General features: G+C 43.1%; 1 protein-coding gene across 7 annotated transcripts in view; it reads right to left on the reverse strand.

Annotated features, from left to right (window-relative positions):
- Positions 1–900: 900 nt before the first annotated feature.
- Positions 901–12,153, reverse strand: part of ZMAT4 (zinc finger matrin-type 4) — a 377,855-nt gene continuing 366,602 nt past the window's right edge. For 4 of the 7 annotated variants that reach the window (XM_086379836.1, XM_086379829.1, XM_086379833.1 and 1 more), the window contains one exon: positions 901–2,807. In XM_086379836.1, the coding sequence (XP_086235962.1) occupies positions 2,803–2,807 (5 nt within the window). In that variant the 3' untranslated portion in view covers positions 901–2,802. Of the gene's footprint in view, positions 2,808–11,193; positions 11,381–12,153 lie in introns of all 7 variants that reach the window. The other 3 variants (XM_086379828.1, XM_086379827.1, XM_086379838.1) reach the window with 1 other exon arrangement.

The following is a 12,153-nucleotide window of genomic DNA, read 5'->3' on the forward strand; positions in this document are numbered from 1 at the left end:
TTGCGGCCAATGGCCCAGAAGCCAGCCTGAAGTTTCCTTCTGTACCTAAAGAAGAAAAACTCTTTGCAAAGAAAGTGCATTGCATGCCCAGCACTGTAGATTTCCCCTCTCTGAGACACCATAGACTATTTCAGCTACTTAGTGAGCATCCTTTTAAATATAAAAATATTCCTCTAATATAAGCACACACTTAGCCTTGTGTGTTGGGGCTTCCCCAGTGGCTCAGTGGTAGAATCTGCCTGCCAATGCAGGCGATGCGGGTTGATTGCTAGGTCTGGAAGATCCTTTGGAGGAGGGCATGGCAACCCACTCCAGTATTCTTGCCTGGAGAATCCCTATGGACAGAGAAGCCTGGAGGGCTGCAGTCCATGGGGTCACAAAGAGTCAGATGCGACTGAACACTGAGGCTTGTGTGTTAACTCCAAATTGTTTTTCCCTCATGGGGGTCAACTCCAAATGGGCAGCAGTTGGTTGGTCTAGTTGATATTGCTACAAGTATTATGGATTGGTGCCAGTACTTTGAATACTGATGATTTGGATACTCTCACTCTTTCAAATAGATAGGGTTCTCCCTTGGTTCCCTGAATGGAGATTTTAAGGGAAATTTTTGGACTCTTCTGTCTCCTGGAATCTCCCCTGTAATCAGATGGTCCTTCCAGAGCAGTAGCTCTGCAGGGGCTCATCCTCTCCACCAGAATTTGTATGGCTATCTGAAATTCTTCCCTTACATCTCAATCCCATCATTCCTCATGAAATTGGAAGGTAAGAAACTACCTAATTAAACAAAAAGAACCATTCCCACCCAATAAGAGACAAAAACAATAAGCCTCTAGCTTCCCTAGCTGAGACGCTCCCATTCAACACTTCCCCAAATAGAAATCACATCCATCGCAGAATATGTCACCTCCATGGTACACAGGAATGATCATTCCTTTTATTTGCATGGACAGAAATAAAGAAATTTGAAAACAAACCACAAGACCTCTGGTAGGGTGTTTACTTGGACTTGACAGATTACCAAAGAGCCATGGTATCTAGATAAGGAATTCTAAAATAATCTGATATCTATAAAGGGTTTGGCACAGCCTCTCTGAAAAGCAAAAGAGATTTACGTTCATCGGTGTGTCTATATTGTTATTAACAGCAATAATAAAAAAAACACTATAAACACAAACAGAAACAAAGATTTTTTTTTCTTTCTTTTTTACTTAGTGCTTATTTTACAGCAGACTTGACAAAGAAAGCTTTATTTTACACATTCAAAGAAAAGTCATCATGGGAAGTTTGTAGCTCTGTGGTGTGCTTTCCAAAACAGAAAAATAGATTCTTCCTATCAAAGCTTCCTTCCTTCCCACGGGACGGACCGTGGCTGGTGAGACTGGCGGGGCTGGCTCTCTCTGAAGTCACAGAAACTGACAAGCCTGCTCTCTCCTGAGTGGACCCTTCTCAATAGAACAGGGCCAAATTGCAAACACCTCCGTAAAGACACTGTGCATCCCTATGTCATTCCATTTATTGCTCGCCGAGTTGTAACCACCTTAGGTCTCTGTGGAAAAATCACAGACACCCAGAAAACCCTGACATGGGGAGACCAACCCCCTGTGGTCACAATGTACAAAGGGCAACCCCAGTCAGGGCTCTAAGAAGCATTCAGAATAGAGTGTAAATGCCCAGCTTTGCAGTGAGCCTGCAGGACTACAAATCCAGTTGCCATGCAGAAGATTTCAACCTAGAGATTTCAGCTTCAGAGACATTCCCCTTCAGAGAGGAACGGTTTTCCAGTCTGCCATACTGGCCAGTGGCATTCTCTCCAGAGTGGCTGAATCTCAGCTCAGCAAGAGGACTTGAGTGACAAAGACAGGAACGGGTGACCTCAATGTCCAAGGTGGTTATTTGTGCAGAATTCCCTCATTTCTTTCCAGATCCTCCGTGCCCTACACGAACGTCCACAATTCAGGCCAACTTCATAAGAAAACATTCTTTTATTTCCCTCTCATTCTGGGGCTGATCGTTCTTTTCGTGAATGCCTTTGGGAAAACGTTTCATCGAGGTCAACTGCTATTAAGACATTTTTGCCTAAGAGGATCATCATGCAGGCAAACTAATTCTTTTCCTAAGCTATTATTTTGGCAGCTTGCAAAAGAGGACTTGGCTTAACCTTGAGAAACTGTTCTTTGAATGATCAGGAAAAAAAAAAAAAAGGAGGATTTCTCCTTGATTTACCGTCCTTATTCTTGATCGGATGGCAAAGCTGGCTCGTATATTTGAAGGTGAAATGAGAATTTGTGTCCATTATGTAACTTCTACTAATGGTGGTCAGGCTCTGTGCACGTTGCCACCAATTGTGTTCAACACGATGAAAAAATAAAGTTTATTTCTTGATAGACGTGGTTTGCATTTCCACCAGCAAGGAGTTAACAGAATAATTACGTGGTGAAGAAATCTGAGAATAAATTGGAAACTGAGATTTTTTTCCCCACTGTCTTTAAGTTTGAATGATGCTCCTGCTGTTTGCTATAGGATTATGATGTAGAACATGTGCTAAATATATTATCAGGAAAGAATTTTTCCAAAATCCATCCACATATCATAGCTTACCACAAAATTAAAAAAAAAACAGAAAGAAAGGAAGCTCATTCATTCCCCAAAACTAAGATTAGTCCTGTGTTAATCTGAATCCTCATGAGAAATGTTCATTGTTCGTGAACAGATCTTCCTCTGGTGGTTGGTAAGCATTTCTCCAAGGCAGAAAATCCTGACTTTTTTTCTCATCTCTTGATTGATGTTCTTACTACTTATTCTTCAGGCTGTAAGACAGAAGGAAACACCATTTTATCTGCTTTCATAATTACATATTTCAATCTTCTCCCCACCCACCCTCTCTCTCAAGCTCTTCCCACCCCCGACACCACTTTAGCCATCAAATTAAAGTAAGGATGAATCGATAGAATGAATTGTTTAAGTTTTCAATAAGCTGTGTATATCTTAATTCAATTACCAATGTCACCTCTGTGTATACACAAGAAAAACTATTTCTACTTTGGCAAACCAGACACCAAATTCATTCTGAAAGTTCTTGTGAAAATGAAAACAATAAGTTGAATCTTATGTACAGTGTATTGCAAATACCCATCTGTAAGATTCAGGTTTCACTCATTGCAAAGCCCTCCTTTTGGGAGGAAAGAATAATTTTATAGCATTTAGATTTCAAAGAATTACAAGTGCTCTTCTCAGTTCATTTGGAATTTTCAGTTAAATGGGAAAACATTGCTTCTGGTCTTGCTCTCAAAAAGTATTGATTGATCATCCCTGCCCCCAGAGGCACTGGCATCGTCTCCGCCCCTGTGCCCAAGAAGCTGCTGATGATGGCCGGCATTGACGACTGCTACACTTCTGCCAGGGGCTGCACTGCCACCCTGGGCAACTTTGCCAAGGCCACTTTTGATGCCATTTCCAAGACCTATAGTTACCTCACCCCTGACCTCTGGAAAGAGACGGTGTTCACCAAGTCTCCATATCAGGAATTCACTGACCATCTTGTAAAGACCCACACCAGAGTCTCCGTGCAGAGGACACAGGCCCCAGCTGTAGCCACCACATAATTTTATAAAGTGAATGAAACCAAAAAAAAAAAAAAAAAGTATTGATTGAAAGCAAATAGATAACCAACTTTTAAACAGGTCTTTAGTCTTTGTTCTTTGTGGTAAAAAGATGCCTCCATATATTACATTCCTACCACATGACAAAATTTCCACATTTATTATTATTATTAGCTGCATTGGTGGGGGCAGCATGTGGAACTTCCGGAGCTAGGAGTGGAACCCCACACCACCTACAGTAGAAGCCCAGCGTCTTAAACCCTGGCCCATCAGGGAGTGAAGTGAACTCGCTCAGTCGTGTCTGACTCTTTGCGACCCCGTGGACTGTAGCCCACCAGCCTGCTCTGTCCATGGAATTCTCCAGGCAAGAATACTGGAGTGGGTTGCCATTTCCTTCTCCAGGGGATCTTCCCAACCCAGGGATTGAATGCAGGTCTCCCACATGGCAGGCAGATGCTTTATCCTCTGAGCCACCAGGGAACACATCAGGGAAGCCCACACTAATTTTACGTTATAATGTAATCCCCTCAACCACCTTTAACGTGAGTGTCATTTCTCCCCATTTTAAAGGTGAGAGCAGTGAGACTAAACTTGGCTAAGTTACCAGAACAGCCATCAGCTGCCAAGGCGGGGAGTCAAATCCTGGGAAAGATCAAAATCAAAGGTTTAAGTTTTGAAAGAGCTTTTGGAAAGAGCTTGTTGACAAGATGTGAAAGGGATTTTTCTTACACTGAGGAAGGTTTCTTCGGTCTGCAATCAGCCTGCCGACTTGTATCTTTTAACAATCTCCATTTACCCTAAGGCTATATTTTAGGACCGAGGGTGACAATGTGCTGCTAAGTTCTGCTAAGTCGCTTCAGTCGTGTTCGACTCTGTGCGACCCCACAGATGGCAGCCTACCAGGCTCCCCCGTCCCTGGGATTCTCCAGGCAAGAATACGGGAATGGGTTGCCATTTCCTTCTCCAGTGCATGAAAGTGAAAAGTGAAAGTGAAGTTGCCCAGTCGTGTCCGACTCTTAGATGCTAGACAATGTGCTAGAGTAGGTCAGAATCATTGCATAGATTTTCCTGTTCAACACTGAGATCTAAATATCTTAGCGGAAATCTGATAAATGAAAACACACACACCACAAAGGAAAATTCTTCTACTCACCTAGAAGCACACAGCATATCTTGAAATTTTATTTTCCAAAAAACAGTGTTGTCATAGAGTATTCTTAGGATCTGAATAAGAATTAAATGCTCTTGGGATAATGTAGACCAAAAGAAAATGGAGACTACTTGCATTTGGTGGGGTGGGGGTTTGAAATTTTGCCTTGGAATGACCCTGGTAACCACAGATGCTTTTTAATAGTTGTTATAAAAAGAAAGAGCCTGTTTTAGAATCTCACATTCAGTGTCTGCTACCATCCGGTCATGACCTAAGGAAATTCTACAGTTCTTGTCATCTTCCTGAATTAATGTGACATAGAGGTTGGAAGTTCTCACTAAGCAAACAAGTATAATCGCATTTTTAAAAACTGCAAAGATGAACACTTTTCAAATGAAAATGAGTTTGAAGTGCAGTATGTCCACATAATAGTAAGAAGACCAAATATATTCCTAGCTGAGCAGACTTCAATCCTGATTACATCGTTTAGAAGAAACCACAAGAGAGGTTTTGGTTTTTTTTTTTTTTTTTTAACTTATAGTAAAAGTGTTATACTAAGAACATAATCCCATAATGAGGAAAAATAGTGCACTCTTCTTTTTTATGGGCAGAATAATTATTCAGATCCTTCCTAAACACACAGAAGTAATGACAAATTAAAATGCCTTCCAATTCCATACAGCTTTTATAATTATTCAGCCGTTACTGTTATTATTGCTGGAAAGCCTCCTTCGTAGTTTAGTCAGCATCCCATCTGATACAAAAGAACATGGAAAATTTTACTGCTATTAATAAATATGCAGCCATCCAATCCAAGAAGAAAATTCTTTCTCATCTGAGAGATAAGCTGCATAATTCATGTATTTTCAGAAATTTCCTTAAATAGAAAATTGAAGAAAGGCATAGGAGAAAAAAAAGAATTCAGTACATAGCTTCCATGTGTGGGCAGGGATGGTCTTTGTTTTCAGTCTTCAACGTGATTCTGTTTGAAGAGACAATTTCAGTTGCATTGTATTCATACCAATCAAACAGAACTCACTTTATTTTCGACTTGTATCATGGTAAAAATGATGACAATGTGATCTTTTCTTTCATTATCTAAAAAATACGACCCTGTAATTAAAAGTTACTGGGACTTTTCTTGGGATTTTAGAATGCAATGAGAAAAGCTTAGAACAATTTGTGATGGGTATCTCTGATTTTTAAGAGAAGTTTCCACATCAGTACACAGTGCGGCTTCCATGATCCCCAGTCCTGTTGGAGTTCCTGCCCCCAAAAGGGACGTGTACGAGCATGCTTAGTCACTCGTGCCCAACTCTTTGCAACCCTATGGACTGTAGCCCACCAGGCTCCTCTGTCTGTAGGATTCTCTGGGCCAGAATACTGGAGTAGGTTGCCATTCCTTGCTCCAAGGGATCTTCCTGACCCAGGGATCAAAATCAAGTCTCCTATACTGCAGGTGGTTTCTTTGCTGTTTGAGCCACAAGGGAAGCCCTAAAAAGAGATGGGATGGCCTTAAAAACAGGTCTTGGATTTCAAAGTCCCAGTCAGAGAAGAGTCACATGTGCAGGTCCAGTTGGTAAAAAGCTTTTCTTTCCACTAATCACCCCATGCACCCATCTGACCTGACAGGTCCAGAGAGTAAGGATGCTCTGAATGGGCTGTGAGACAGAAGTGTAATGCTGTCTGATAAAGACTTAATACCTGAAAAGGAGTCTTAAATGCTGAAATTAAACTGTTCTCACCATTGAAAATGACCAGAAATGTACACAGTTTTCTTAGATATTATCAAGGTGAGAGAGAGAAGTAGAGAAAGCGTTCAGACCAAGTGCGTTTAAAGTGGTGAGTAAGGGAAAATGAAATGAATCATTACCCCCAGGCTGAATTTACAGTTTGATAAACCAATCAAAAAGCAAAACAGAACATCCTCAGTTCTGATTAAGCCCAGTTTCTGACAGCCAGGCAGCAGTTAGCAGTGACATGAACCATGAAGCTCTAAGCCGTGTCTTATCTGAAATGATATGCCCAGGATCCATCAGATGAGGAGTTATGTTCCAAAATCTTCCACAGACACGTTTCCGGACAGTCGCTGACTTTGAACTTATTCAACCCACTGCCTGTGCCTAAAAGGACTTCCAAGGGCTTGCTATCTTTGTCCGAGGTGTTAAGACAGTGACAACAATAAACCAGATTGAATTATGTTTCCATAATTGAACATCAGCAATCTCTAGTCTTTCTTTCCCTACATTTTCTAACTTGAATCCACAGTAGAAATTCAAGAGTTTTTCCTGACCTGTTTCTTCCTCTCCAGCACCCCATAACCAATCAACCGTAAACCTGACTGGCTTCGTTTCGCTCTCCCAAGGGTTATTTGCTCTGCATCCGCTGCCCCTGCCCTATTTCTGGGCCTTGACACTGCACCATCTTCTATCTGGTAAGTTTTGCAACCACCCTGCTGTCTCCTCGCACTGCAATCATACTAGGCCTAGGTTCCCATCACCTACCGGAAGAAAATACAATCACAAAAGTCCTCTGTGATGTGACCACCGCCTTCTCCTGCATCTCCATCTTTTTGTTGGTCACCTTCATGACCACGCGAAACCCTGACCACAGAGACCTGCTTGAGGTCTCCGAACCTGCCAGGCTCCCACATGCTGCCACAGTGTCTTTTTTCCTCCAGGGAGCTCATCCGTGTCACGTGCTCTCATCCTGCTTAGTAGAAGCATATTTTCTCATGATATCCTTTCAGAAAATAACCCTGACAAGCTGTAACAAAATAAATGGATTTGGAAACTTCTGAGCTGCCTCTCAGGAGCAGAGAATAGAACCCCAATAAAATGTCCAAGCTACAGAAAGTGATTGGTAAACTGCTACACCCAAGGCAAGGGGTGCAGTGTGCTTTGCTTCTGTGAGGGGTGAATGGAGGGAATAAGAGGGGTGGGGGAAAAGGGCGAGGAGATAAAGAAGGTAAGGGGGAAGGGGGAAGGAGATGAGGCAGAGAGTAGACCAGGAAGACAGTGTTGTTCTGTGCATGATGCTATCTCCATGATCCTCAAAACTTGTCTAAATACATAAAATATTTGCAATGTGTTATTATTAGTGGAAGTCTATGCAGTCTGATTGATACAGGGGCACTCAAAGTTATAAGGGGAGAAAGATATAGAAAGACCACAAGACTCTGGAAGTTAAAAGAAGAGATAGGGCTTTGCATCCTAACAGGTTGCATAAACTTTGTTGGTGTCCTGAGTCAACCCACGATGACTGAGAGTGGATAAGGTTCAGCTGGGCTATGCAAGGGGAACTTCTCCAAACCTTCTTAGAAAAGCAAATCTCATATATTTTATAATCCATTAAATATAGAAATAACTTACAAAGATTCAGGCTAATTCAGAGAAAATGCAGATAGTCTGAACATTCAAGGAACTGCGACTATTCTGAAGTAAACAGTATTTAAAATGAATGCAGCTCTTCCACTTCCTATTATACTTAGAGTAACAAAATTGAAAAGACCGATCCGTAATTAACTTACCACAACACCTAAGAAAACAAGCCTCCTCTGCTTATACAGAATTTGCATTGTTTATATGCAAATGAAGGGTCCTGATGTGTTTGAGAACGATTTATCCCCTTAAGAAGGCAAATATTCTCTTTATAATCTTGTTTACTTTATTCATTTACTTTGCAAAACATTTTTCATCAAGATTACAAGATGTTAGAGGCAGAAGAGACCCCAGGGAAGTCCAAAGTCCTCATAGTACAGATAAGAAGCTCCATGGACCCTGAAGCACCCCCATATACCCTCAGCATTCTTGAGGTCTGCTACCCTCGAACCCCCATTCCTCTGATGCTGGGGGTCCAGCTATAGCTAGGGCAGATGCTAACAGAGCAATGATCCTGCAAAGCTTTAGGTTCAGGGCATCACCAGGACCCATCCGCCTCCCAGTTTGAAGCAAGAGATTCCAGTATCATTTCCAGATACACTGTAGGCTTTGTAAATCTCTGTTTCTAAGCCCCAGCTCCTACTTTAGCTCCTTCAGGAGATCTTTGCTGACTCCCTCTTACCCCAGTCCCATCCTGATTAGCTGCCCATCCTAAGCGTGTTCCTCTATTTTTTTTTTTTTTAATTAAGGTTGCAGATGGAATAAAGTAGTTAACCAGCTGATTTATTTATTTGGCTGCATTGAGTCTTAGTTGCAGCACGTGGGATCTTCGTTGCATCAAAGGGGCTCTTTCGTGGCTCCGCATGGACTCTCTAGTTGTGGTGCCCAGGCTTCAGGAGTTGCAGCGCGTGGGCTTTTGCTCTGCAGCACGTGGGATCTTAGTTCCCCAGTCAGGGACTGAACCCATGTCCTCTGTATTGAAAGGCAGATTCCTAACCACTGGGCCATCAGGGAAGTCCCTCCGCTACTGTTTTCCTAACTACATCCTACGGCCAACTTTCATACACTTTCTGCCCACCCGGCAAAGAAGCCCAGGACTCTTTCTATATTTTCAGTGCTTGGGATAAGGCCTGACACAGGCTTTATTAATGCATCAGCTTCTCCAAATAAACCCAGGAAGAAAAACTGGCGAGAGAATCAATCATCTCCTAGGGAATGGAGCCTCACTCTTAGATTCTCACATTGCTCCTTTTCTGACCCACCTTAGCCAAGTTTGCTTCCATGCTGCATTTTTAGATAAGAAACACAATTAAGAATTCAGAGCATATCTCTATTTTTATCTTCTTCTACTCCTCTTTTTACAGATGCAAGGGACTTCTGATTTAAAGTTAGGAAACTTGGTTTTTAAACTCCAACACCAACTGCTACTACTTGGACATTCATGGACCGCATTTTTAATTTTGTTTAGTCTCAGTGCACGCACTGCCAAAAAAATCACTAATAGATAAGAAAAATGAGGTAACATAATGTGTCCAGTAACCACTAAAATTTAGATATTCAAAGGTCCTTATCCTTGATCTTAGTCAGCTGAAAGAGACACTTTTGATGTAGCTGCTATATAATAAAAAATTTAGCAGATTTTTTGTCCTGGATTCTTGGGTGGAGGTCCTGAGCCCTTAGAATTTCCCAACTGATAGGAGTATCTTTGTTATTCAGGACGGGCTCTGATAGTGTTGGAGAAGGGAACAGCTTGGGTAGCTCCAGTATTCTGGCCTGGAGAATTCCGAGGCCTGGAGAATTCCGTGGGGTCGCAAAGAGCCAGACACAACTGAGTGACTCTCACTTTCTGACAGTGTATGCTAACAAGGTGATGCCTGGTAAGTCCCAGGATAAATTCAGGGTGGGGGCTGGCCATGCCAGATAGACTAGCCAGCAGATTAGAGAGCTGGGGCTTTCAGCCAAATGCTATTACTCTGACCCCAGGGGAAGGGAGGGTGGCTGGAGACCGAGGTCAGTGATGTGGCAGATGATTCAGTCCATCACACTGAAAAAAAGCGAAGCCCCGATAAAAACTCTGGACACTGAAGCTTAGTTAAGCTTCCTTGTTATCCTGTGAATACATCAGTGTGCCAGGACGGTGGGTGGTGCCCCTGATTCCACAATGAGAGGGCACAAGAGCTCTGCGCCTGGGAGCACATAGACCTTACCCGGTGCGTCTTGTCTGGGCCTGATTTCTATGCTTTACAAAGGCCCCCAAACTCTTTGGCTCTAGGAACTGGTCTGATGGAAGACAAGTTTTCCATGGACCATGGGGGAGGGGAGTGGTTTCAGGATACTTCAAGGGCATTACATTTATTGTACACTTTATTTCTAGTATTATTACATCAGCTCCACTTCAGATGATCAGGCATTAGATCTTGGAGGCTGGGGACCCCTGCTTTATAATTAAACTGTAATTATAAATCCAGTGCTATCTTGTGGAGAAGGAAATGGAAGCCCACTTCAGTGTTCTTGCCTGGAGAATCCCAGGGATGGAGGAGTCTGGTGGGCTGCCATCTATGGGGTCGCACAGAGTCGGACATGACTGAAGCGACTTAGCAGCAGCAGCAGCAGCAGTGTTATCTTGAGATCTGCAGTTCCCTCTAGTGAACTGTCTAACCTGAGGGAGTGGTAGGGGCCCTGGAAGTTGTAGACACATGGTCAGAAGTGCAGGAAGCCTGGGGATCCCCAATCTTGCAGTTGGGGCCTACAGGGAGGGTGGTCTGATGGAAGATTACATCCTCACCTCCTGAAGGCTTTGCAGACTCCAGGCAACCAGTGCCAGAAGCATGCTGCAGTGCTGCAGCAGCACACCTACCCGGCTCTGCTTCTGGTTTAGTGGGCAGAGCCCAGCCCTGTCTCCATGTGGGCTGGGCCCCAGGCAGGGACAGGGGGCGGGCTGGGAGCTTCTCTGCGGTGGTGCATAAGGTCGAGGCAGCTCTGTGGTTATGAGAGAGAGAGCTCTGCCATCACATGCTGGACCTCACACTCCAGACAGGACACTCATGACACCCATGGCCTTTACCTCTGTTTCCTGATCCTTAAGATGGGAATGACATAATATTCATAATAGCTCGTGAGACTGCTTCAAGATTAAATGAGACGGGAATTCCCTGGTGGCTCAGCGGTTAAGATGCCATGCTTCCAATGCAGGGACATAGGTTCAATCCCTGGCTGGGGAACTAAGATTCCCATATGCTGTGTGGTGTAGCCTAAAAATGAAAAAACATACCAATTTTTAAAATCTATTAATAAAAAAGACTAAATCAGTTAACACGTGGAAGTATTATGTACCTCGTGCACACGGAGCAATAAGTAAATGTCCTCTCTTATGATCGCTGGGCTCTCACTGTTGGTATTAGTATTACTTACTCTGCTACATGAGCACTGCTTTAAGCTAAGTCAATAACTGTATCTTACATAACAGACAGGAACAGAGACAGGGTGTTGAAGAGAAATATGCTTTCTACAATAGAAGCCAAGGGCAGCTCTGGTTCTGTGTGTTTCTAGAGTAGTGAAAGGTCATGGGAAACCATGGAGTATGGCATAGAGATACTGGGGTAGGGGGAATGCTAATATTTCATGGGTTCTCAACATCCTCTCCTGCAACAACAACAACAGCAAAAAGCTTAATGATCTAGACTACGCTGCCCACCATGGTACCCAGTATAAACATGTGGTATTCAAATGCAAAATAAGTAAAACTGAGTAAAACTTAAGGTTCATTTCCTCAGTGGGTCCAAGAGAGTGGGGCTATATGTGCACATACAGCCGATGCACTTTGTTGTACAGCAGACGCTAACACAACATTGCAAAGAAACTCTACCCCGATAAAATAAATTAACAAACAAAAAGCTCCCAAAAAGCAAAAATAAAAAATTGAGAAGCAAGGCCTCATGAGGCACATCGCTGAGCGGGTAACCGGGAAGGATGGTGGGCTGGTACGTAGCCAGCTTGCAGGAGGGGAGCTGCCAGGATGAAGAAG

This window comes from Bos grunniens, chromosome 27, assembly GCF_055505025.1.
Source record: "Bos grunniens cultivar Pamir isolate PY7600 chromosome 27, Bosgru_T2T1.0, whole genome shotgun sequence".
NCBI classification, from domain to species: Eukaryota; Metazoa; Chordata; class Mammalia; order Artiodactyla; family Bovidae; genus Bos; species Bos grunniens.